The sequence below is a fragment of the Eublepharis macularius genome, chromosome 5 (assembly GCF_028583425.1).
Source record: "Eublepharis macularius isolate TG4126 chromosome 5, MPM_Emac_v1.0, whole genome shotgun sequence".
In the NCBI taxonomy this organism is placed as follows: domain Eukaryota; kingdom Metazoa; phylum Chordata; class Lepidosauria; order Squamata; family Eublepharidae; genus Eublepharis; species Eublepharis macularius.
Genome location: NC_072794.1, coordinates 86574201 through 86598500, shown reverse-complemented (window position 1 = coordinate 86598500; position 24300 = coordinate 86574201). Strand labels below are relative to the sequence as shown.

Sequence of the window (24300 nt, the reverse complement as noted above, 5' to 3'; positions counted from 1 at the left end):
GCCCGCGCGGCCTACCACCCATTAAGCCTTCGCCGCTGCGGCCCCTTCCGCTTCGACCACAACTAACCCCGCCGCTGCAGCCGATACGTTTGCCACTGGAGCAGCCCGTAAGACCACCTCCGAACCAACCGATGGGGCCTACACCACTACGACCCCACCAACCCACCCCTCAGCGGCCGATCATTACTCCGCCGCACCAACCTCAACCGCTACGGCCAGCACCTCCTGCATTGCCACCAGCCAGACCGAGATTGCAGCCGCCTGCTCGTCCCAGACTGCCGCCACCAGCCCAGCCGAGAGCACCACCGCCAGCCCAGCCGAGAGCACCACCACCAGCCCAGCCGAGAGCACCACCGCCAGCCCAGCCGAGGCCGCTACCCCCGGCTCAACCGGTGATGCCGCCGCCAGCACAACCGGGTCCCCCCATACCTCAATTACCATTGATGCTTCCGGCGGACTTCTACCCAGCACCGGCTCCGAGGCAAGACCTCCCAATGGGTTGGGTGAAACTGGAAGCCACTTTTGATGGGGACCCCTCCAAACTGGGCTTTTTTCTAGTGCAAGTCGTGCAATTCTTCAACAGGTGGGGACACCTCTTCGGCAGTGAGGCCAGCCAGATTGAACATCTCGGCTCCCGCTTACAAGGGAAAGCAGCGGACTGGTACGTAGGACTATATAATATCGGGGCCCCAGAACTCGATACTCTCCAGGGGTTGGTAGATGCTATTCGAGCACAATACGAAGACCCCTTAGAGGAAACCAGGGCCCGAACAGAATTGCAAGCCATTAAACAGGGCAGCATGTCAGCGAGAGACTATATCACGAAATTCCGACAATTGGCTGCCAAATGCCCTAGGTGTGAGGAGTCCACCAAAATCATCCTGTTCAAGCAAGGGCTAAACCCGAGACTTTTGGACAGAGCTCTCATGCAGGACAATCCCCCTACCTTGTTGGGTTGGATTCAACTTGCATGCGAAGTCGAGAATCGCATTTTGGAAGTCCGTTTGGTTGAACAACAACAACAAACGGGGCAAAGAAGACCCTTGACTTTGCAGAAGGGAGGACGGGGAGCTGGGTACGCCACCCGTGGAGCGAGAGATGCTAGATGGCAACAAGGGCTGTGTTTGCAATGCGGACAAGCCGGTCACTTTGCAGCACAATGCCCCTACCGGCCTGTGCAAAGACCTCCGCTTCAACTAAGGCGGCCAACCCTTGCTCCATTTCCTACTCTCCAACGCCCGATTCCCGCACCCCGAGCGAACAGAGGCCGCGGCGCTTCCCAAAGGCCCGCCTCAGAGAGGGGACTGGAAGCGGAAGAAGTTATGGAATACGACCCCGCTTCCCCAAACGCAGAAGTCAACCCAGAGAGCCCCCAGTCGGGAAACGAGATGGATCTGTCGTAAAAGGGCCCAAACGACAGATCCGCCCCAAGCCCGTTCCTGCACCGAACCGGCCACCTGGGTCCATTTTATTCATGCCAGTGACTCTGATCAACCCAGAGAGAAAAATGCACATTCGGGTGCAAGCTCTAATTGACTCGGGCTGCTCAAGAGACATCATAGCCCCTGCTCTAGTTAATGGACTGGTTTTACCAACTCGGGATTTACAAAATCCAGTAATCTTTGAACAAATGGATGGTACCAACATGAATCCTGTTACAACTGAAACCATCCCGGTGATCACAGGCATGGGACAACATTGGGAGAAGAGGTCCTTTGTCATCAGCTCTACTGCCAAGTACCCGTTAATCCTAGGCAGCAAATGGCTATGTGATCACAACCCCTACATAGACTGGGCACAGGGATGCATTACCTTCAGTCATGCCAACTGTGAAAATCACCGTTGGAATCAAAACTGGGGCAAAGACCCTACTCAGAAAGAAAAGGCCCTCCTTACCCAAGAAGAAGTCAACCAAATACCCGAACCTTACTGGCCTTTTCTAAACGCTTTCTCGGAGGAGGAAGCGGACACTCTACCCCCGCATCGACGAACGGACTGTGCGGTGGAAATCTTACCAGGAGCCTCGCTACCCAAAGGACGACTCTACCCCATGAGTCTCCATGAACGCGAAGAACTCCGGAAATTCATCGACACTAACCTTCAACGTGGGTTCATCCGCCCAGCCTCTAGCCCCCACGCCGCTCCGGTCCTCTTCGTAAAAAAGAAGGATGGGGGACTCAGACTCTGCACAGATTTCCGGGGGCTGAACGCAGTGTCCACCAACAACGCCTATCCTCTACCGCTCATCCGAGACCTTCTCAACGTCGTGGCCCAAGGTAAGATCTTTACAAAATTAGATCTAAAAGATGCCTACTTCCACGTTCGTATCAAGGCAGGGGATGAGTGGAAAACCGCGTTTAATACGCCCCTCGGACAATATGAATACTTAGTTATGCCTTTTGGATTGACGGGAGCCCCGTCTGTATTCATGTCCATGATAAACGAAGTTCTACACGAATTTCTGTACAAAGGGGTGGTGGTGTACCTTGATGATGTTTTAATTTATTCGAACACCGAGGAAGAACATGTTCAAATGGTACAAAAGGTCCTAGCCACCTTGATGAGGAATAAACTGCCCATCAAATTGTCCAAATGTGAATTCCATAAAACAGAACTCACTTACCTTGGGTATTGTATCTCCCAAGAGGGTCTGAAAATGGATCCAGCCAAAATACAGGCGATACAAGATTGGCAAACGCCCACCACCCGCAAAGAACTGCAATCCTTCCTGGGTTTTGCCAACTTTTATAGAGACTTCATAGCAAATTTCGCCCAAATCACGCTCCCCTTAACAGAACTGCTGAAAACCAAAGATAAAGGGGACCAAGCTAAGAAGCCCTCTTCCAAATTACAATGGACCCCCGATTGCCAAACGGCTTTCGACTGTCTAAAAGAGCAATTTGTAACAGAACCCATCCTCTCCCACCCCAACGAACAATCCCCCTTCATAGTACAGGTCGACGCCAGCGATACGGCGATAGGGGGGGTTTTGCTACAGAAGGGGGAGGATGGAAAATTGCGTCCTTGTGCGTTCTTGTCTAGAAAATTTTCTGCCGCGGAAAGGAATTGGAATGTGTGGGAGAAGGAGGCCTTTGCAGTAAAAGCAGCCCTTACTAACTGGAGACATTGGCTGGAGGGGGCGCGGTATCCTTTTGAGGTCTGGACAGATCATAAAAATTTGGAGGCCCTCCGGAGCCCACGCAGACTGAATGCCAAGCAATTGCGGTGGGCGGAATTCTTTTCGAAATTCAACTTCACTCTAAATTATCTCCCGGGGAAAACTAACTTTTTGGCGGACGCCCTATCGCGCATGCCCCAACATAGGAGCAAACGGGCGGAGACGGTCGACACGGTCTTCTCGCCTAAGCAACTTGGGGGCGTGGTGACTACCCGCAGCCGCGCCAAGCAGCCCCTCCCAGCCAACCAGGAATGGAAATCGAAACTTAAAGCTGAAATAGAGAAGGAGGGGGATAGAGCTCCGCGGAGCAAACTGACCCAATCCCCACAAGGGGATTGGTTGGCCGGGGGCAAGTTGTATGTCCCAGACAGCCTCAAACTGGAAATTTTGCAGCGCTGTCATGATGCTCCCACTGCTGGACATTATGGGTATCTAAAAACTTTGCATCTCGTTCAAAGACAATTCTGGTGGCCGGGCATGCGCAAAGACATTTCCCAATACGTTAGTTCCTGTCCCGTTTGCCTCAGCGCCAAAACCAGGAAAGGGAAGCCTCCGGGTCTCCTACAACCATTGGAAACGCCAAACAGACCCTGGGACGTAATATCCATGGATTTTATTACTGATCTACCTATCTCAAAAGGACATAACTGTATTTTAGTGGTGGTAGATCTGTTCTCCAAACAAGCACATTTTATCCCCTGTACTGCTATACCCTCCGCGCGAAAGCTAGCGGATCTGTTTTTAAAACACATCGTGAAATTACATTCTTTTCCGTCCAAGGTGATTTCGGATCGCGGCGGACAGTTCGTTGCCAACTTCTGGCGGGAGCTTTTGAAAATGTTGAATATTGAACAAGGCATCAGTTCAAGCCACCACCCACAAACCGACGGACAATCCGAAAAAACTAACCAAATTCTAGAACAATTCCTTCGGTGCTACATTAATTTTCAACAAGATAATTGGGTGGACCTTCTCCCCCTAGCCAAATTCTCCTATAACAACAGTGTACACGCTTCAACGGGAGAGGCTCCATTCAAAATTGTGTACGGGACTCACTTCGATCCCTTCCCGTTAGACGCACCCCCTCTCCATTCCTCTAAACTGCCAGATGTATCTTCCTGGTGGGGGGAGGCGACGCAGCAGTGGACTCTTATTAAGAAACACCTTGAAAAAGCCAAACTGGATTACAAAAAATACGCAGATCGCCATCGTGTGGCCGAATGGGAATTACAACCTGGAGATCATGTGTACATTTCCACCAAGAACCTAAAGCTAGCTCAAACCAGCCGCAAACTCGCTCTAAAATTCCTGGGACCTTTTCCTGTGCGCAAAATAATAAATAAAGTAACTGTTGCTGTAACTTTGCCCAAAAACCTGCGCCATGTGCATGATACGTTCCACGTCAGCCTTCTAAAGAGAGCTCCCACCGACAACAAATGGCACATCAAAGCTCCACCCATTCCAACTTTGATTGACGACCAAATACACTATGAGGTACAACAAATCTTGGACTCTAAGCTCAAGCGAAACCAGCTTTTTTACCTCATTCGCTGGAAGGACTTTGATTCTGGTTACGATGAATGGGTGAACTCTGCACATGTTCATGCTCCTAGATTAACCAAAGCTTTTCATACTCGCTATCCATATAAGCCAGGGGGGGATCTATTTTAAGGGGGGCAGAATGTCAGGTCCAGTATGTATATAAACTGTACTGACTCCATTTTCTAATGCTTCTAGTGTTTAAGTGCTTTTTCCCCAGGTGCACCAGTTCCCAGGCAGCATTCCCACCAGAGGAGATTGTTGTGTCTAACACCGTTCCACCAAGCATTGGCCTTGAAGGAGAGCAGCTTCCCAGGACTGAAAGATGTTGTTTTGAGAACTGTGGGGGGAGGCTGTTCCAGATGGGTATTGTTACTCTGTATCCTATGCTTGCTCTTCATTGGTAACAATGATCATGTACCATCCTGAGTCTTCTATTCAGGACAGTGGACTATAATGGACCTTTTCTGCAATAAAACTTCCTTTGCCAGACACTGGACTTATTCTTGCTTCTAAAGGGAACCTTGCAGAGAGTGCCTTATCTAGCCACAGTCTGACATAGGCAACCGGGTTTCACCCAGCAGCAGGAGCCTCCCCTTCTTCAACCAAAAAGGTGACTCCCTTTTATTTCCTTTCTGCTGCCTCCCAGGCCCTCCACATTTAGGGCCTAGGCACCTGGGTTTCACCCAGCAGCAGGAGCCTCTCCTTCTTCAACCAAGAAGGTGACTGACTTTTTCCCCTCAGGATCGGCTGAGTCTCTCTATTCCAGCTCCACCCCTTATTTTTCCTGCCCTTTCTTGGCCCGGGGCAGCTGGGAGTTGTAGTCCAGGAAGAAGGGCGTCCCACACCAAGACTCCTGCAGGCCCCTCCCTGGCCCCACAGCCCATCAACCCTCAGGGGGAACATTTCCTCCCCTTTCTTTAAAGACAGATTAACAGTAACTGGCACTCATTTCACCCCTGGTAACCATTTCGTTACAGTGTCATACTTTATTTTGCACTTGATCCATGCAAGATCTGACCAAGCTCTAAGCCCAATATTTGAAGATATTACTTGGTGGCTTAATTTTGGTGATACCAGGATGTAGTCAATACAAGTGTGGATGTTATGGCATAGAGAGTAATAGGTATAGTCTCTCTCTTTGTTGTGCTGAATGCGCCAAATATCATGCAAAGAAAACTTATTAAATAGGTTGTTTAATTTTGACAAGCTAGAGGGCTTCTTTGTTTTACAAGCTGATTTTTTAAGGAAATGCTCTATCAAGGGTCGAATCTGCAATATAATTTAGGTCACTCCCAACAATAACTTCTCCTTCAGCAAATGTGGAAAGATTAAGTAGGGTGTCACGTATATTGTCTAACTGGTTATTATTAGGAGCGTAAATAGAAGCTATAGTCTGTTTGAGGCCATTAAAGACACCTTTTATAAGTACTGGCCTACTGGATCTATTTTAGTTGCTAATAATTGAAAATTGATGCTTTTGGAGATTAGTACTGCCATTCCTCTGGCCTTGGAAGCACTAGGGGCTTGGTATTGATGTTAAAACCAATTAGTTTTAAGCACCTGAGGCATCTTACGCTTAAGATGTGTTTCGTGAGCAGCAAGATACCAGGACATTCTTTTACCAAGGTGGAGGTGATACATTTAAGTTTAATGGCATTATTGAGTCCACTGCAATTAAAAGAAATTACCTTAATGTTATTTGTCACAATAAACTGGTAAGCAGAGATTTCAACCAGAAAAACCACATTGTGAAAAACTGAACCACAAGTTTAAGCACAAAATTAGCGACACATACTGTCAAGTGGAAAGCATGGTTCTCTACAGTGCAGATAAAGTTATATGATAAGCAGTTACAATCCCTGACAGAAGTGAGATTAGAACAAGAATCTCCCAACCACCCAAACCATCCTACAGAAAACAAAAATACATAGCTATAAAGGTTAGGATCACAAATTTGTTATAATTATGAACAGGCAAGCAAAGAGCCTTGTTTTCTGCAGCATAGAAAGAGTCATGTAACAGACAGTTAAAACCTTTAATAGTGTCAAAACCTGAGACAGATCTCCCAATTACCCATGCCCCCCAACACCCTCCTAACCCCATCTTCCCAACAATGTCCCCTTTCTACCCCTTCGACACAACACAAAAAGAAAAAGAAACGCAAACATTAACTGAAGCTACTCTCTGTCCTCACAGAGGAATTCCTCTGGAATCACTAACATGGAAAAAAATGCAATTATATTGCAGATTCGACCCTTGGGGATATAAAAGGGTAATCTTCTCACTATTCCCTCACCAGCCAGAACGTTAAAAAAAGAAAAAGAGTGAGATATACATTTGGTAAGCTAGCCTTTCTTACACCAACTAGCTTTACACATATAAACAAAGTAGTTTTTGACTTGCTTGATGACATCTAGCTGTCATGATGTCTCCTGCCATACTCTGCAAGATTCTGAGTATTGCTTGTATCCTACAATGCCCTGTGTACTTTTTGACTCTGATTATAGCAATCGAAGGGATGTGAAAGTCTGCAAGGGAGAGGGCTACTCTGCTGTTATCTGTGTGTTTTCTCTTTAGCCTGGGAAGCAGTGCCTCGTGGCCTTGAAGTTTCCAACACATCATCTTTGCTTCGTCCTGCTGATCATATCTTGAACTTTGCTAGCTGTTTCCTGAAGGGGGTGGGGACTCTGCAGATTAGGCTGTGCTTAGAATCCTTTATATGTTATGTGCTTGTAGAGAAATGCCATTCTTGCCAAGGAATGCAGTAAGGGTATGATTCTAGTAGCTTATCAATAAAGTACTATAACTCATGCAGTGAAGTCTTTGAGAGTTACTTGGCAGATCCTTACACTAGCTCAGAATCCAGTTCCGCGGGAAATGTATCAGTGAAATTCGGCTTGAAGTCATGGGGATTGTTTTATTGGGATCCTGTTCCACATTGTTGGGGTCCCAATTTTGCTGGTCTTTTCCCCAGCTGTTTTTTTGTTGTCTTCAGTCTAGTGTTTCAGGTTCAGTTCTTTTAGGAGTTGTCTGCCAGACTCTGGGTCAGCAGACTGAAACACTCTGCCCTGGTGGTAAACTTGAAGCTTTGTAGATGAGACCCATCTGTATGTAATATTTGCTTCTGACAGCCTAGATGTAATTGGTTGAAGCTCCTTGCGATGGGTGAGGGTTTTGGCTGAGAGATCTTGAAAGACCTGGATCCTATTGTTTTGGAACGTGAAATAGCCCTTTTTCCTCGCTTCACAAAGGATTTTTTCTTTGGTATGGCTGTTTGAAAATTTAACTACGATGTCTGTTTATTTTTGTTCTTGAATTGCGTGGTGGGCCTAGTCTATAGGCATGTTTGATAAGTGGTGCAACACCATCTTCTAGTTTTAATTCTATGACCAGCCACCCAGCGAGGAAGGCTGCTAGATCAGACGTGCCTTCAGCTGCCTCCTTGAAGCCTCTAAATTTAAGATTATTAAACTTTAACTTATTTTCAAGATCAATAAATTTATTTTTAAGCCAATCAGTGGACTGCAGGCTTGTGTTTCCACTTGTAGGGTCAGGCCTAGCTGTAGGGCTGTGTCGGCAGTTTGAGATACGTTGTATGGTATCCTTATTATCACTTAGCTGCTCAATGATAGGTTTTAACAAAATCTCAATTCTATTAGCAATTTTATCTTCAAGCATATTGATTTTGTTTTTAATTTCGACACTGAGTGCCTGCAATTCGTTTTCATTTACCTCCTCTTCGCTTGCGGTGGCCATCTTTGTTGATTTTTTTGCATCCATGCCAGCACCATTTCTGGCCTTGCTGGCTGGAAAAAATTGCTTTCAGAGATGAGGGAGCAGTTTTGGCAGGCTTGTTCTTGCTTCCCCTGGTCTTTCCCATCGTTTCTTCCTGTGGATGGTGCCTAAGAGCTACGAAAAGCTGGCTGGAGGGGAAAAGCTTGTTCCTCGTGCATCTGGCATTATCCCATGTGACACCCCGCCCCCCAGTGCCCTTTTCAAGCTGTCCTACGAGCCTTGTTATTTTGTTAAATGATTCTTTAGTTATTTGTTTGTGCGTCATCCCCTCAAGCCAGCATCTCTTTTAGCACAGGAGTAAGAGGTGATGGAAGAAGGGTTTCTTCTTTAAGGTTAGGCTTCCCCAAATGTATATGTATCAGATTATAGTAACATGTTTTCATGGTCAATGTTTACAGATGTGAAAAAGAATTGTTTAAAGACATATACCATTGTTATTTAACAGCATATAGTTTAAATTGTAAATATCATACTTCAATGAATAATTGTTAGCAATGTCGTGGAAGTCTGTTCAATATTGCACATTTTTTGGAGTTGCCGTAGATATTGTCAAAGTACTGGGGTAGTATATCATCTTTAATTACAAAAATGATATTAATTGCCTAATGGTCCTTAAATAATTTTAGTAAACTGCATATGAAATTTGATTGCCATAGTGGATCTGGATGAAGAAATGAATTTGATGACTGTTGCTAGCATTTGTATAGTAGAATATTAGAAAGAAAGTGAAATATTTCCAACACAGTATACGTTTAAAAAATTCATATTACCATACTGATGATTAAACCAATGTATGATACTAGATGTAGAATAAAGAAAGTAACAGATAAGATTGAAAAATGGCCCCGGAAATGACAAATTTCTGGATAACATGAAACTATACATTTTTTCTGTAACATATAGTCCACTGAAAAATAACAACAAAATAAGAGAGACCACTGACCCTGGGTAATGGTTCAGGTGGGTCACAAACACAGGCACACTGTAAATCCTTGTTCTGTGCTCTAACACTAGATAGACTGACTGATATCAAAGCTCTCATCTCATTTTCATCAAGAGGCACCGCCTTCATATCCATCTGAAATATAAATAGGGATAGTTTATCAGAGGCCACAATGTATTTCTAGTGTATAGGCTCTGAACGTAATTTACCTTCCGTAAAACATAATCTTTAAAATGTTTCATATTGGCTGATGAAATGGAGGAACAGCACTGGAATATTCTAACTCCCTGTATCTCTATGGCCTGAAAAATAAAATGAAATGTAAATCTCATATTTGTCCCTAATAAAAAAGTTATGAATTGCTGATATGAGAAAAAAAAAATTTTGCTCAAATTTCCTTCTGCTGGCACTAAAAGTATCTTAGTTACTACCACAAAAGATAAATTTCAGCAGACATCCGTAGGTGCATCTCCAGAAGAAGAGTATTTTGCTTCTTTGTCTTGAGCTAGTAGCAGATAAATTCAGGCACATAAAATAGCAACTTAAATTATGCAGATGTTCTCTCTGTCATGAGAATAACAAAATATAAGTTCCACAAATCTTTTACTTCTGATTTCAGGGTAACAAGTGATAAGTACACATGGTAGGTGTTGATTATAGCCTGTCAGAAAGACCACATAATTTGCTTTTCAGAGATACTTGCAGGGAAATGTCATCTTCTCAAATATTTCCATATGTTTTTCAAATGCAGCTCTATATTGCCTGTTATCATATAATAAATATACATAGCACTCATACTAATGTACCAGCTGATATGCTATTGAAAGAGACTGGTAATAGCAAAGAGTATTTATTTTTCCCCTTACCTCACTATAATCTGAAAAACTGCGATAAATATTTGTGTTTGGAATCTGGCCCAATATCAACATCTTCATTCTGTAAAAGAAGCAGATTTCCTTTCTTAGTGATTAAGTAGAACCAATGGTTCCAAAATTTTCATCCTGGTCTTTTTTACCATAGGAATACCATGAAGTAATCCTGGTTTATTAAGATAATATTTGGGAATTCATAATCTTAGGAAAGGTGCTTTGATGAACACAGACAACTATAAAATTATAGTTTCAAATAACTGAATGCTCAGAGTTCATCTAAAAGAGACAAATTTCCCTTACACAGCTTTTCCCACTCTCGGAAAATGGATATAAAAAGAATAGCAAGTAATGGCCTGATGTTATGCTCTGTCACACTGTGTAAATAGGATGAAGGTATTAAACAGAGAATGGGATGAAGGTGGACAACGAGAAGAAGGGGTCTAGAAAAGAAATAACAAAGAGGTATAGAAGAGTTTAGGAAGTAGGACAATACGTAGGCAGCAGGAGACCATTGGTATTTACCATGGCCCTCACAGTTATCTTGTTGAGGATCATTGAGTTAGAGGATACACTACAGGTTTCTTATTCTTTTTCATAATAACTAAGTTATGGCATCTGACACCAAGAGAGGTCCAAAGATTGCCACTATTCTTTTTAATGATCTTTATCACATTCTACTAGTGCCTGATCTCTATAGAGATCATCTATCCATTTAAACTTCTAATGTACTTTTCTATTATCTTCTACAAAATTTAAGTTCTCCACACACATTAATCTGCAGCTCCTTAACACAGCACTTCAATATGTGACAGTACCTGTGTGATCTGACACTTATTATGAAAAAGGCAAATCCCATAGCAATTCCCAATCCAATATCCAGACCAAGACAGAGTACAGCCAGAAAGGTCACAATCCAAATTCCCTTTGAAATATAAATGAAACAAGAACAATGTTAGCTACTTAAGGGTATGCATATACAGTTAAAGCAAAGTGAGCTGTATGAAGTGGACCCATTCTTGGTTTACAGGGAACAAAAATTGTGAAAGATTCTTCAATATATACAGATTTTATATCCAAGTCTTAAGTTGAGCCCTTAAAACTTATAGGTCACTCCAAGTATGACTGAAATATTTCAAGCAGCATATACAGTTTTTTAAAAAAATTATAATCTGCCTTTCATTGATTTTGAAGGTTTAAGTTTTCCAGAAGATCACTCATCCATATACAGACCAGATCCAGACCGGCTTAGGTTCAGTATAAATATAGGGTGTGTCATGGGGTCAGGGGACCTTGTGCAGGCCTGTCCAATAAGAGTGTTACATCCCAGGAGCCTTCAAACTTCACAAACACACCCCTTTCCTTTGTGTCCTCTTCAGCACTGAAGCAAGCAAAGGCCTGACTGACTGCCACAACCCTGGTCTGGGAGTTCAGCTAGGGAGGACCCAGAATACCCTCATTACTTCACCCTTCGAAACAGCTTCCCTCTACTGAGGACATTGTCAGATGACCAACTGAGCTAGACACATGAGAACCCAGGCAGAATAAAACAGTTTTATTTAACAAGATGGGCAATCAGCAAACAAGTAGATGGGGAAATAAGACTTATAAGCAAGAAATTTAACAGGGGATACTTTTCAACAAGCAGGGCAAAATTAACCATAAGGAGCCGGCAAGAAAACAATAAAGCCTCTTAATGTGGCTACCTGACTGGTCCCTACAGTACCTGGCCCTTCCTGGGTTCAACACACCTTCCCTGGCTGACAGATCCTCTCCTGCTGGTAGCTGCTTCTCTGCTTTGAAGCTCCTGACAAAAGAATGCCTTCTTGTACTGGGAGGTGGGGTTTATATTATTCCTCCCACGGCCCAGCCTCCTTGGTGCCAATTGGCCTTCCTTTTCCCTCCAGTTTCTCTTTCTCCTATCCCAAAGCTAGGAAGGATCTTGGGAAATGTAGGCGAACTGGCACGTGTATTGGAAATGTAAGGCTTCCATTTTTTTCAGAACAAAGAGGGGTACAGAAAAAAGAGGGTGGGATAACGAGGTCAAAGGAACAGTAAGATTTTTCACTACAAGAGTTATTAAAATACAGAGTACACAAAACATATCTTAATCAGAGTTCATCAATATTAAAGTGAAGATTACATCTACTATTCCAGCTTCTGTGCATTTTCACATTTACCTTCACAAACTAAATATGTTCTTTTTCCTACTCAGTGTTCAATTTTGGATCAACTAAAGGTCAAAACGAGCGGTCTCCATGTACATTCTTAGTGCTATATCTTAATATGGTCTAATGCTTCTATACAGATCATTTCTATTTATCTTGACTTTATGCCAGTTTCCATATCAAATATTCTACCTCATCATTAATATTTAACCATTTTCCATCTTATCTTATATTCAATCTATAACAATATATCAGTATACAATCTTATTCAGATTTCTAAAACTAAAACATTTTATGCATTTTTTATCCTTTGTAAGTAAAATAATTCCTCCATTTCTCTTCAAATTCTCTCATTGGTCTTCTGTTTAAGTGGCTTGTCAGTTTTGCCATCACTGCATATTCTGCCATTTTATCATTCCAGATTTCCCTAGTTGGGCATTTTTCCTTCCATCTGGTTGCAAATACCACCCTTGCCACTATCAGTAAATATCTAAATAGTTCGTGTAATTTTCTGTCTAGGTTTTCTGGTAGTCTTCCCAACAGCATAGTTTGTGGTTTCATGGCAAAATCAAATTTTAAAATCTTTTGCATCTCCGAGTGTATTTCTTTCCAGAACGTTTTGCTTTTGTGGCACGTCCACCACATGTGATAAAAGGAACCATTTTCTTCTTTACATTTCCAACATAACCCCACATATTTCTTGCCCATTTTCTCGATGTCTTTTGGTGTAATGTACCATCTGAAGAACATCTTGTACCAGTTTTCCCTTAGTGTTTGACTTGCCATAAATTTTATACCTTTTGTCCAAAGGTTCTCCCACTGTTGAAATGTTATTTCTTCTCCGAAATTTTGCATCCACTTTATCATGCACACTTTAACTTGTTCTGTTTCAGTATCATATTGGAGTAAAAGTTTATATATTAGACCCAAGATGTGTTCCTTTTTCTATGTGATTATTTTCTCAAAATCGGTAAGATTCCTTAGCTGTCCTCTGAGTTCCTTCAGGGCTTCTTGTATTCTGGAAACTGCCTGAAAATATATCAGCCATTGTATTTTCCCCCCTGTCGTCTTGAATTTCTTGCCATGATTTTATCTTTCCTTGAGGTTCATCATGTCTTGGTACATTACAAAGTCATTATCTTTTCTATGATTCTTGTCACAAAAAGCATCGGTGAAAATAGTGGCAATATCAATGGGCTTATTCTTCTTCTAACCGAGTCCAAAATTTGAATGAGGCTGTCTCTTATGACATGGCTTTCTTGTTTCTTTCTTGATCTTTTTGGCACCCAAAGGTCCCAGTCTTCCAGCTCCTTTCCACTTTTTCCGGAGGGACTTTTCATCTGCCCCCGCGGTTCCAGCGGGAATCCTCAGTGTACTGATTGAAGACAGCTCATAAGAGAACTCTTGGGATTCTTCCCTTTTCTGAGGATACACATGCTACTCGGTGTTGTAACACCTTGCTGTGTGTAACTGACTGTGATGACATTATAGTGATTATGATGTTTTAGAATTTCACATGTTGTATTTCACTTTTGTATATTACTCTCAAATTCACTAAATTATTTTTGTGAACATTGTGTGAAGAATTTAGTTTACTGCATCAGTGCTCATTTGTGTTTTTTGGCAAGTTTAGGTGGGTGAGCAACCTTGATAGCCCCTTTTGGTTTGAGACACCTCTGAAGATGCCAGCCACAGCTGCTGGCGAAACGTCAGGAACTACAATGCCAAGACCACGGCAATACAGCCCGGAAAACCCACAACAACCATGTATCTTTCATGCTTGGGTTACAGAAGGGCATAAATCATGTGCTACCTTTTTATTGGTGCATGGTGGCAGAGCTGAATGCTGCAGGTGCGTTTATCAGTGCTTTTGTTATATGATATTTCTGTGGGTACAGTTTTGCTTTCTACTTCAGGGCTAGAAGTACATAGGATTGTGACAATCTTATACTAACATAATGCTTTTACATTCGTGGCACAGCATCTGCCAGCTCAGCAGAACCATAAGGTTAGACTGTGTCCTTTCCTGAAATGCATTGTAGAGATTAATGGTATGCTGCATATGTCTTACAGTCATGATAATTTTTTGATTGGCATATCAAACAACTCTCTTCAAAGCATACTAGGAATATATAGAAATTATACAAAGGGAAATCAGAACATACGTGCCCTATATCTACAATGTTTATGTAAATATAAATTATGAGATATGTAGCCCTCCAGCCCATCATCTATTTCAGAATGACCTTTTCCATTCAGAACAGGTTGTTTATTCTTGTCCTATGGCAAATGATGTATAAGATGCTTCTTCTGTGCATTACTTCCAAATAGTCTGTTATCCCCACCCAACTTTATGTGGATCACGCGACACTTACAAAATCATATTTATCTTGTCTCCACAAGGAAGGGACATCCATAAACTTTTCAAGAAATGGGAACATGTTGGCCATTACAATGGCTGCCAAAACAGCCTGTGAAAAATAGAAAAACATTATCTTTTTAATAGTTCTGGATAATACCTTTCATAGAGTTCTCAGATACTCTAGTCAGGTAAGGGGATTCCCTGCTCCCAGCATTCCCCCACTGCCAGCCTCTTATCTGGCTGGCAGGGGGGGAAAGGTGCGTGGAATGAGAACAGGAGCTCCAGAACGCACTCCTGCATGCTCTGGAGTAGGGTTGCCAGTCCCCTGCTGGGGGTGGGGGATCCCCCACTCCCACCCACCATCCCCGTTTACCTGGCCATCAGGGGAAAAGGCAGGGGAATGCACCTCCCAGGCCCTCAAATGCACTGAATCTACCTACTGTGAAGTGTAGAAGCACTCCAGGGGCCATGGCACCACCCTGGCAGTGCTCCCACACTCGGCAGCGGGCTGAAATCAGCCTGCTGCAAAGGAGCACTCCCAGGGGCAGCATGAGGCCCGTGTGATGACATCACTTCCTGGATATGATGTTATTGTGCAGCCAGTATGTTTCCCTCGCACATGCTCCCCCACAATACAACAACAACAACAACAACAACAACAACATTCAATTTATATACTGCTCTTCAGGGCAACTTAAACGCACTCAGAACAGTTTACAAAGTATGTTATTATTATCCCCACAACAAACACTCTGTGAGGTAGGTGGGGCTAAGAGAGCTCCAGGAAGCTGTGATTGACCCAAGGTCACCCAGCTAGCTTCAAGTGGAGGAATGGGGAACCAAATTAGAGTCCCGCCGCTCTTAACTACTAAACCAAACTGGCTATGGTTTGGACCCTGGGGGACCTGGCAACACTAGTTGTACTGGAAATTGTTAAATAAGCTTGGACAGTAAGCACACAAAATATCTGATTTATGCAAATGTAGGAATTAACTGATTTTGCTTGGCTTGAAAGTTTGTGTTATTTATGATGATATATACTGTTGCATAATTATACTGTGACTTCTATTTGCTTGATTTAGTTTTATACCAAATATTAACTCCAGGATGAGATTTCTATCTCACTATAGCTGAGATATACCACTAATTACAGGTGTTAATTTTTGAAGTCTTTCTATTTTTTCATTATTACCCTTTTCATCTGAAAGGAAGACTTTTTCCCCATGTGCCATCAAGAAAAAGAGAGAATTGTCTTAAATTCATATATTCAAAACTCTTGTATAACTTTATTAGAAGGACTGCTTTTCATTCAGGGCAATCTTCCTTTCTGGTAAATATAAAGTAATAGAATTTAAGTCACATAATTACTTCCTATTCTGTACTTCCTGTATTTCATTGTCCCTTAACCCTGTTTTTTATTTCCTACAACTTATACATAAAACGTCTGCATAATGAAGATCCAGTCACAGCTTCTGAACAAGTGGGCTTTAATCTACAGAAGCGTATGCGGAAATAAAATGTTAGTCTTTAAGGTACCACAATATTCTTGCTTATTTTTCCTGCAATCTCCTTATGCAGCTACTCCTCTGGAACAAATGAATCAAATTACTGCTATTTATTTAGATTCTGTTTCACATTTCACTTACATTTGGAAGAGACTGGAAGTGGTTTCCAAGTTTTAGCACTGTCACCAGCATTATGGATGCTCCAATTAGAGCTGCAAGCTAAGGAAAATACTACATTAAAAATGGTATTGATTACATTTTGCACCAGTGTTCTGTTCATCACCAAAAATCCAAGTTTTTAAGCACAATAGTTTATCGTGTTCAGTGTATATCCAAAATCATCACTTTAGTGAAGATTAATATGCTAAAATTTCATTTTGGATCTCACTGATGAATATTTTATCTATTTGATAACAATTTAATCAATAAAAGCAGTTTGACACAACAAAATTATTATGTAGCATGGGCCTTTAGGAGGGCACAAACCACCTCCCTTGCCCACTGGCCATCTTGCTGAGCTCTGGCCAGCCTCTGCTGGGGGCCAGGTGGCATCAACCCAATCCTGGCCCTGATGTTCTTGAGGTTGGACTGGCTCGTAGCCTCTGCTCTCCCCCTTGCTGGCTCGTAGCCTCTGCTCTCCCCCTTGCCAACGCTTACTCTGCTCCACCATCTGCTCATCTCCTCTACTCTCCTCTGAACTCCACCACTCCACTTGCCTCTTGAGTCTCCCACTCTCAGAGGTGGCTGGCCACAGTTGGGCAGATTGGTGAGGCCTCTCCCAGCAAACTTGGCCCTCTCCCACCTCTTAGGTGTCAGGCAGTTCCTGTGCGCCACCCAGGCCAAGTAGATCTCCTAGGGTCTGGGTGTAACGGTAGTAAGGCGGCTGCTCCCTGTCAGAACTCTGTGTCTGTTCCCTGGGGTGGCCCCAATTGTACAAGCCAAGAGGAAGGAGTTAGTGTGGTCCCTGAGCTACTTGCAGCTGTGCCTTCCTCTCTGGTGGCTCTTCTGCCAGCTCCCTTTTTGGCCCTGGCTTCACCCCTTGGTGGGCTCCTGGTGCTGCCTTTGTTGCAGCTGGGCTGATTGCCTCCTGGGGAGGTTGCCCAGTCTCCCCTGTCATCCCCGGGTCTGTCCTCAGTAAGTTGGGGTCTCTGCAGGTTCTGGGGGAGCAGTTGGTGTTGACGGTGAGGCTTCCTCCACGCTGCCATGGCAAGTCCTCTATGGGGCTGGTGGGGTGCCTGGCAGAGTCTGGGGAGGTGTCTTGGACACTCCCTCTTCCAGAGACTTCTGTCAGGGGGCCATCTTCTTTGTATATCTGCGACATGAAGTCGGTATTCATGTTTAGGCCTCTCAGTCAGTGTTCTATAATATAACTGAAAGGGAGGAGTGAAAGATACCACCGCATTACTCTGGGGTTGAGAATCTTGAGATCCTTCATTCTGGCCATCCAGACTAATAGTGTGTGGCTGGTGACTAGCTTAAAGGAGTTGTTAGTAAGTTGCTCTGATGGCCCACTTGACTGCCAGGGCTTCCTTCTCAACTGTCATGTAGTTGCGTTCAGTCACCTGTAGCTTGTGGCTGAGGAACAGAATTGGGTGATCCTCCCACTGAGACTTCCTGCAAAAGAACAGACCCTTGTCCAGTCTCTGAGGTATTTGTATGGAGTTTGAAAGGCTTTGAGAAGTTGGTATTCTGTAGGACAGGGGACATCAACAAGGCTTTCTTGAGGGCCTGGAATGTTTGTTGTCACTTGGGTGTCCACATGACGGCATTTAGTCGGTTCTTCAAACATTCCGAGAGGGAGCTGGCCAGACTGGCGAAGTGGGGCATAAATTTGCTATAGCAGCCAACTAGCATCAGGAACTGTCAGACTTGACGTTTGGTGGTCGGGGAAGGAACCTATTTGAGAGTGGCCACCTTCTCCAGGACGGTCGAAGTTGTCCCTTTGCCCATGAGGAACTCGAGGTAGAGAAACTGCTGGAACCCCAACTTGCTCTTTGTAGACCCAGCTTCGGCCAGGGCCTGGAGAATGCTGCATAGGTGTTTGAGGTGGGATTCCCAATCAGGGCTGAAGACAATTATGTTGTCTATGTATGCCAAGGCATACTCTTGGCATTGGGCTAGCACCTTGTCAACCTGCTATTGGAACGTGGCCACAGCCCCATGTATGTCAAAGGAGTGGCAAAGACCATCTTTTCTCCATCCTCGAGGGCCATGGGCACTTGCTAGTAGCCCTTGGTGAGGTCCAGGGCTGAGGGATAGCATGCTATGCCCAGCTGATCAATCAGCACATTGGCGCAGGCCATGGGCTAGGTGTCGAACTGCATGATTTTGTTAACTTCTCAATAATCAATGCAGAACCTGATGTATCCATCGGGCATGGGGACCAAAACAATGGGGTTCCACTAGGCATTGCAGAAGGCTCAATCATGTTGAGGTGCAGCATTTCCTCAACCTCCCAGGCCATGGCCTCCATCGTTTCCGGGGTATAGGTCTCCAAGCAATGAGGGTAACCTTGCCAGAACGGCATGGATTAAAACTGATGTACAGCCCAGCTATAGAGAAAATACCCCAGGCAGGATCCTAAGCAGGGCCCTGACTTGGACGATCTGCGGAGCTGCTAGGTGGTGATCTAGTTCTGGGAGGGCTTCTCCCTCTTCCCAGGCCTTCATGACAGTTCCCTTATGATGAATTCCAGGAGGTCATCTGCTAGTTGGCACTCAGATAGTCACTGGTCGTGCCACTCTTTCAAGTAATTTATGTGAAGGTGCTTGCGGAAGCATCCTGAGGATGGGGACTCAGGATTCGTGTGATGGGGAAGGGCCCCTGCCAAGGGTCACTCCTGGGGGCACCCATAACCTTGCTGCTAACAAGGACGAGGGCTTCACGGTGTAACTGTCATTCCCAGGCGTATCGGTCGTTATGGCTTTTCTGGTATTCCTGGGCTGCCTGTCGGTAGCGACATGCTTCTTCCTGGGCTCATTCCAGTTTCTCATGCAGCTGCTGGACATAGTTGAGAGCAGGACAGCCTGGTTCTGCATTTGTGGGTGACTATTGGCTGCTGATCACTTCTAAGATGCCTCGGGGTTTCTGCCCATACAGAAGTTCAAATGGGGTGAAGCCAGCGGAAGCCTGGGCAGTCTCTCAGACTGCAAAGAATAGGGGGATCCACATAGAGGTCTTATTGGGAAGTTCTGTCTCAGGCCAACTGGCGAAGCATCCCCTTGATGGTCTGGTTGAACCTCTTGACCAGTCCATCTGTCTGGGAGTGATGGACAGAGGTGAAAAGTTGGCAGCTCCCCAGCATCCTACAAAGCTGTTGAGTGATGGTGGTGGTAAACAGGGTCCCATGGTCCATGAGGCGTTCTCAAGGTAGTCCTACCTGTGCATCGTGTGGAGCAGCACAGCCTTGGGGTAGTGGTTGCTGTAGTCCATCAGCACTAACAGGCAACAGGCACCTCTGGCTGTCCTGGGAAGGGGCATCATGAAGTTCATGGCCACCCGCTTGAATGGTATGTGCATCACTAGCAAGGGAGCCAGGGGGGTCTGGAGCAGAGGTCATCTGCTGGTCTGCTGGTAGGTTGGGCAGGATCAGCAAAATGTTTGGACATTGCAGGAGATGGAGGGCCAGAAGAACAGGCTAGGATCTGAGCAAGAGTGCCCTGGGGCCCCTGCGGCCCTGCCCAGGCATGATTGTGGGCTAATACCCAACACTTCCCCATGGTATTGCTGGGGATTCAGCAATTGGTGGACCTCCTTGCCCCTCATCTGGGTCATTCTGTACCAGATGACCACCACTTGAAGAATGTGGGGAAGCGGACAGTCCAGGGGTCATCCTGTACCTCTCCTTCACTCACCTCCACTCTTATTGCATAGGGCCCACAGGGTGTCGTCGGCCTCTTGGACAGCTTGGAACTCCTTGTCCACCTCTCAGGCATCTAAGCTGGTGGCTTCTCCAGATGAGCTCATCCCCTGAACTTTCAGGGGGAGGAGGTGAGTGGGGTAGTGGCCATGTGCAAGGTGCCATGGAAATTTGGTGTCATGGAGCTCAGTGATAGTGAGGACTCCTCCAGAGGAGAAGTGCTTCATGTAGCCTGCGCTGACTCAGTGGACTCCTCAGAAGAAGAGGAGCCTCGTGTAGACAGCTCTGACTTAGCAGAAGCCGGCAATGAGGAAGAGCAGCTGCCGGCTGATCAGAGTCCACAACCAGCAGCTGAGGCAGAGTTACCAACACCCTCCAGTCCCAAGCCCACAGGTAAAACTCAGCCAAGGGCTTCTAACCCTCCAGAGTCACCCACACCCAGGGAGCACCGCAGACAAAGACAATTCACGGAGCTGCAGGAAAGATGGTGTAGTATTTGCCTCCTAGGCTTATGCCAGCTGATTGGGGATAGCGACAAAGAGTAGCATCAGGATAGCTCCCAAGCAGCTGGCTGCAAACAGTGCATGACTCAGCCAAAGAGAACTTTTGGGTATGGAAGCAACACATCAGATTCCTGCTCCTGCTGCGACCACTTCATTGAACCTTGCTTTCTTCCTGTGACCTTAGGACTATGTCCTGACTCTGACTGCGTGTAACCCTTGAACTTGCTAGTAACTGACCTTGGACCTCCAGACTCTGCTTTTTGGACCCACCCTTGGCTTGTGACTCTGGACTCTGACCTTGATATGGACTCTGATCATGCTGCTTGGGCCAGCACTCGGGCCTGCAACACTTGGTGCATCTCAACTCAGGAGAACCGGAAATGGCAGTGAGGTGATAAGAGCCAGTTCCACTGGCTGAGTTTGTTTTTGATACTGCTTGGGGAACCTCATGACTGGGTATTCTTTCACATGCTGATGGAAGCAAGCAATGGAAGCGGTGCAAACCACCAGCAGACTGCTGGGAGGAGGTGCAACCATATCATTGAGACAGAGCTGCCACTGTCCGGTAGGCGTTATATGCCTCACAAAGGGTCTCAGACCCTCCCACGGAGAAAAACAAAGATTAAAAAAAAGTATATCAACTGTTGTTAGAATCATAGAATTGGAAGGGGCCATACAGACCATCTAGTCCAACCCCCTACACAGTGCAGGATCAGCCTAAAGCAACTCTGACAAATATTCATCCGGCCTCTTCTTGAAAACTGTCAGTGAAGGGGAGCTCACCACCTCCCTAGGTAGCTGAATCCACTTTTGAACTACTCTGACCGTGAAAAAGTTTTTCCTAATATCCAGCTGGTACCTTTGTGCATGTAATTTAAGCCCGGGTTCGGGTCCTACCCTCTGTTGCCAACTGGAACAGCTCCCTGCCCTCCTCCAAATGACAGCCTTTCAAATACTTAAAGAGAGTAATCATGTCTCCCTTCAATCTCCTCTTCTCCAAACTAAACATTCCCAAGGCCCTCAGCCTTTCCTCGTAGGGCTCAGTCTCCAGACCCCTGATCATCCTCGTTGCTCTCCTCTGCACCCTCTCGATTTTGTCCACATCCGTTTTGAAGTGAGGCCTCCAGAACTGCACACAATACTCCAGGTGCGGCCTGACCAAGGCAGTATAGACAGGGGCTATGACCTCCTGCGATTTCGACGCTATGGCCCCTTTGATACAACCCAGGATTGAATTGGCCTTTTTTGCCACCGCATCACACTGACTGCTCATATTTAGTTTACAGTCCACTCTTACCCCAAGATCCCTTTCACATTTACTACTGCCCAGAAGTGGCAGTATACCCCATCCAGTATTTGTGCTTCCCATTTTTGTGGCCCAGATGTAATACTGTGCACTTGTCTTTGTTGAATTGCATCCTATTCACAGCTGCCCACGTCTCCAGAGTATTCAGGTCTTGTTGAATTTTAATTCTATCTTCTTGGGTGTTTGCTCCCAATTTGGTATCATCAGCAAATTTAATGAGCAGCCCTTCCACTCCTTCATCCAGATCATTGAAAAAAATATTGAAACGTACCAGGCCCAAAACCGAGCCCTGCGGCACCCCACTGGACCTCCCTCCAATCTGATGAAACGCCGTTGACCACCACTCTTTGGGTGCAGTCCTCTAACCAGTTCCCTATCCACCAAACTGTCCTATAGTCCAGTCCACAGTCTTCCAGTTTGCCCATCAGAATGTCATATACTGGGAATGACCAGTAGGTGGTTAGCTGTCAGCCAGCAATACCCACCGTGATTAGATGTGGTAGAGGATGTGAGGATTGGACAGCCAAGAGCATGGCCAGTTCCCAGCCCACATCATGCTCCACGAGCAGGCATTCCCGGAAAAAGTCGTTCCACTGCCCACAGCTGAAGTAAGCCCCTGGGTCCTTGGGGTGCTGCTTGTTGCTGGTCCCAGTGGGGCAGTCTGGGTTGGTGCCAGCATCCAGAATCCCTATGGCCCCCTCTGGGGAGGGTGATCCCGCTGGTGTTTTCAGGCTTGGCTGGTGGCGGGTTTGCCTTCCATCTGGAGGGGCTCCTGCCTGGGCTCCCTGGGTTCTGCTGCTAACAATTAAGCAGGGTTGTGGCTGTTGGGAGGTCCTATTGCTTGCTGCAGGCAACCTAGGACCTAGCCCCTGGAGAGATCACTTGTATCATTGCTTTAGGACCATCTCCTCCACTGTACATCTCCTGTCTGTCACCTCAGGCTTCAGCCAGAGCTGGGCAGTATCCTGTAAAGTGGCCATGAAAAAATGGGGGCAATCCCCTCGCTTGAATATCAAATGAAGTTTCATGCAGTAGATGTCAGGTGTGACCTCATATCTATTGAGGATAGTCTCCTTCAGCTTCGTGAAGGCCACCCCTTTCTCAGAGAGGGCCATCCATGCCTCCCGGGCCTCCCTTGTCAGGTAGGAGCCCAAGTTCTTGGGGCCACTGGGCTGCCTCAGCTGTCCACTCAAAGGCTTTGAGGAAGGTGTCCACGCCGTCCTCTGGCCCTAGCTTTGTTAGCTGGAATATGGGAGGTCACCTAGGGTCGAGGGGGTTGGGTGCCCCACCATCCTGGTCATTCCTTGAGCTTCACCCAAGGTGTGGGAGAGTTCTCGCATCAGCACTGTCTGATGCCTCTGGGTTATGTCTCTCACCAGGTGCTCCTGGGATTCCCGCTGCTGCTAGGTCACTTCCTGGAGGAGTTGCTCCTGGTGCTCTGCTAGCCACTGGCCAAACTAGGTAAGTTCCATGGTGATGGTCAGGAGCATTTGCAGGTCTTCCTTGGGTTCTGTTCCAGCCACTGAGGTGCCTGCTGTCATATATGCCTCCAGCATATCTGCCATGTGTTATGAATTTCTTGCTGCAGTGTGTAGAGTACCTCTGAGAACCTGCAGAGGGAACCTGTTTTGCTGTCTGGTTGCTAGCTGCTTATCTTGCAGGTGTTTTGGTTACCATATACTGGCCAGTCTGAGAACGTACCCTTCAAGTTCCAGCTAAGACCACACCAACCTCCTAAGAGACTGAACAGAGCTCATCCTTTCCCTCCTACCCTCTCTCCTGGCTCCTGGACTCAGTGCACCAAAATCCTAACGGACTTTCTTTACCATTGGGGGGCGGGGACTGTGCCCTGTAATTAATCTTGCTCTGCTACTTTGCGTCACTTCAGCCTATGATCCTGTCTGACTATCTTGATACTGGTATTTCTCTTCAATAAAGTAACTTTAATTCATACACCTGAGTGATGCAGTGAAGTGCTTGGGGATTCACTTGGCAAGACCCGACACCTGCCAAGTCCACCCAGTTTCTATGCAAAGGAGGGAGAACTGTTCAAGGGTACAAAAGTGGCCAACTGCTCAACAACCCTGGAGGGGCAGGGAGATAGGTTAGGGGCGTCTTACCATGAGCCAACTGCTCACATTCTCCACCACCTGTGGGCCCTTGGGGGGGGCAGACTTGCCCCTTGGCCATCGGCCATCTTGCTGGGCTCCAGCTGGCCTCTGTTGAGGGCCAGGTGGTGCCACCCTGGTTCTGACCCCGTCATTTTTGAG

The 24300-nt window shown here is 45.7% G+C and overlaps 1 protein-coding gene across 1 annotated transcript in view; it reads right to left on the bottom strand.

Annotated features, from left to right (window-relative positions):
- The window catches only part of SLC26A8 (solute carrier family 26 member 8), an 88035-nt gene that overhangs the window by 31306 nt on the left and 32429 nt on the right, over positions 1-24300 (bottom strand). The window contains exons 10-15 of the mRNA XM_054980395.1: positions 16504-16581; positions 14871-14966; positions 11146-11252; positions 10325-10394; positions 9668-9760; positions 9459-9593 (exon numbers count right to left, since the gene is read on the bottom strand). Coding sequence (XP_054836370.1) covers positions 9459-9593; positions 9668-9760; positions 10325-10394; positions 11146-11252; positions 14871-14966; positions 16504-16581 — 579 coding nt within the window. The remainder of the gene's footprint in view (positions 1-9458; positions 9594-9667; positions 9761-10324; positions 10395-11145; positions 11253-14870; positions 14967-16503; positions 16582-24300) is intronic.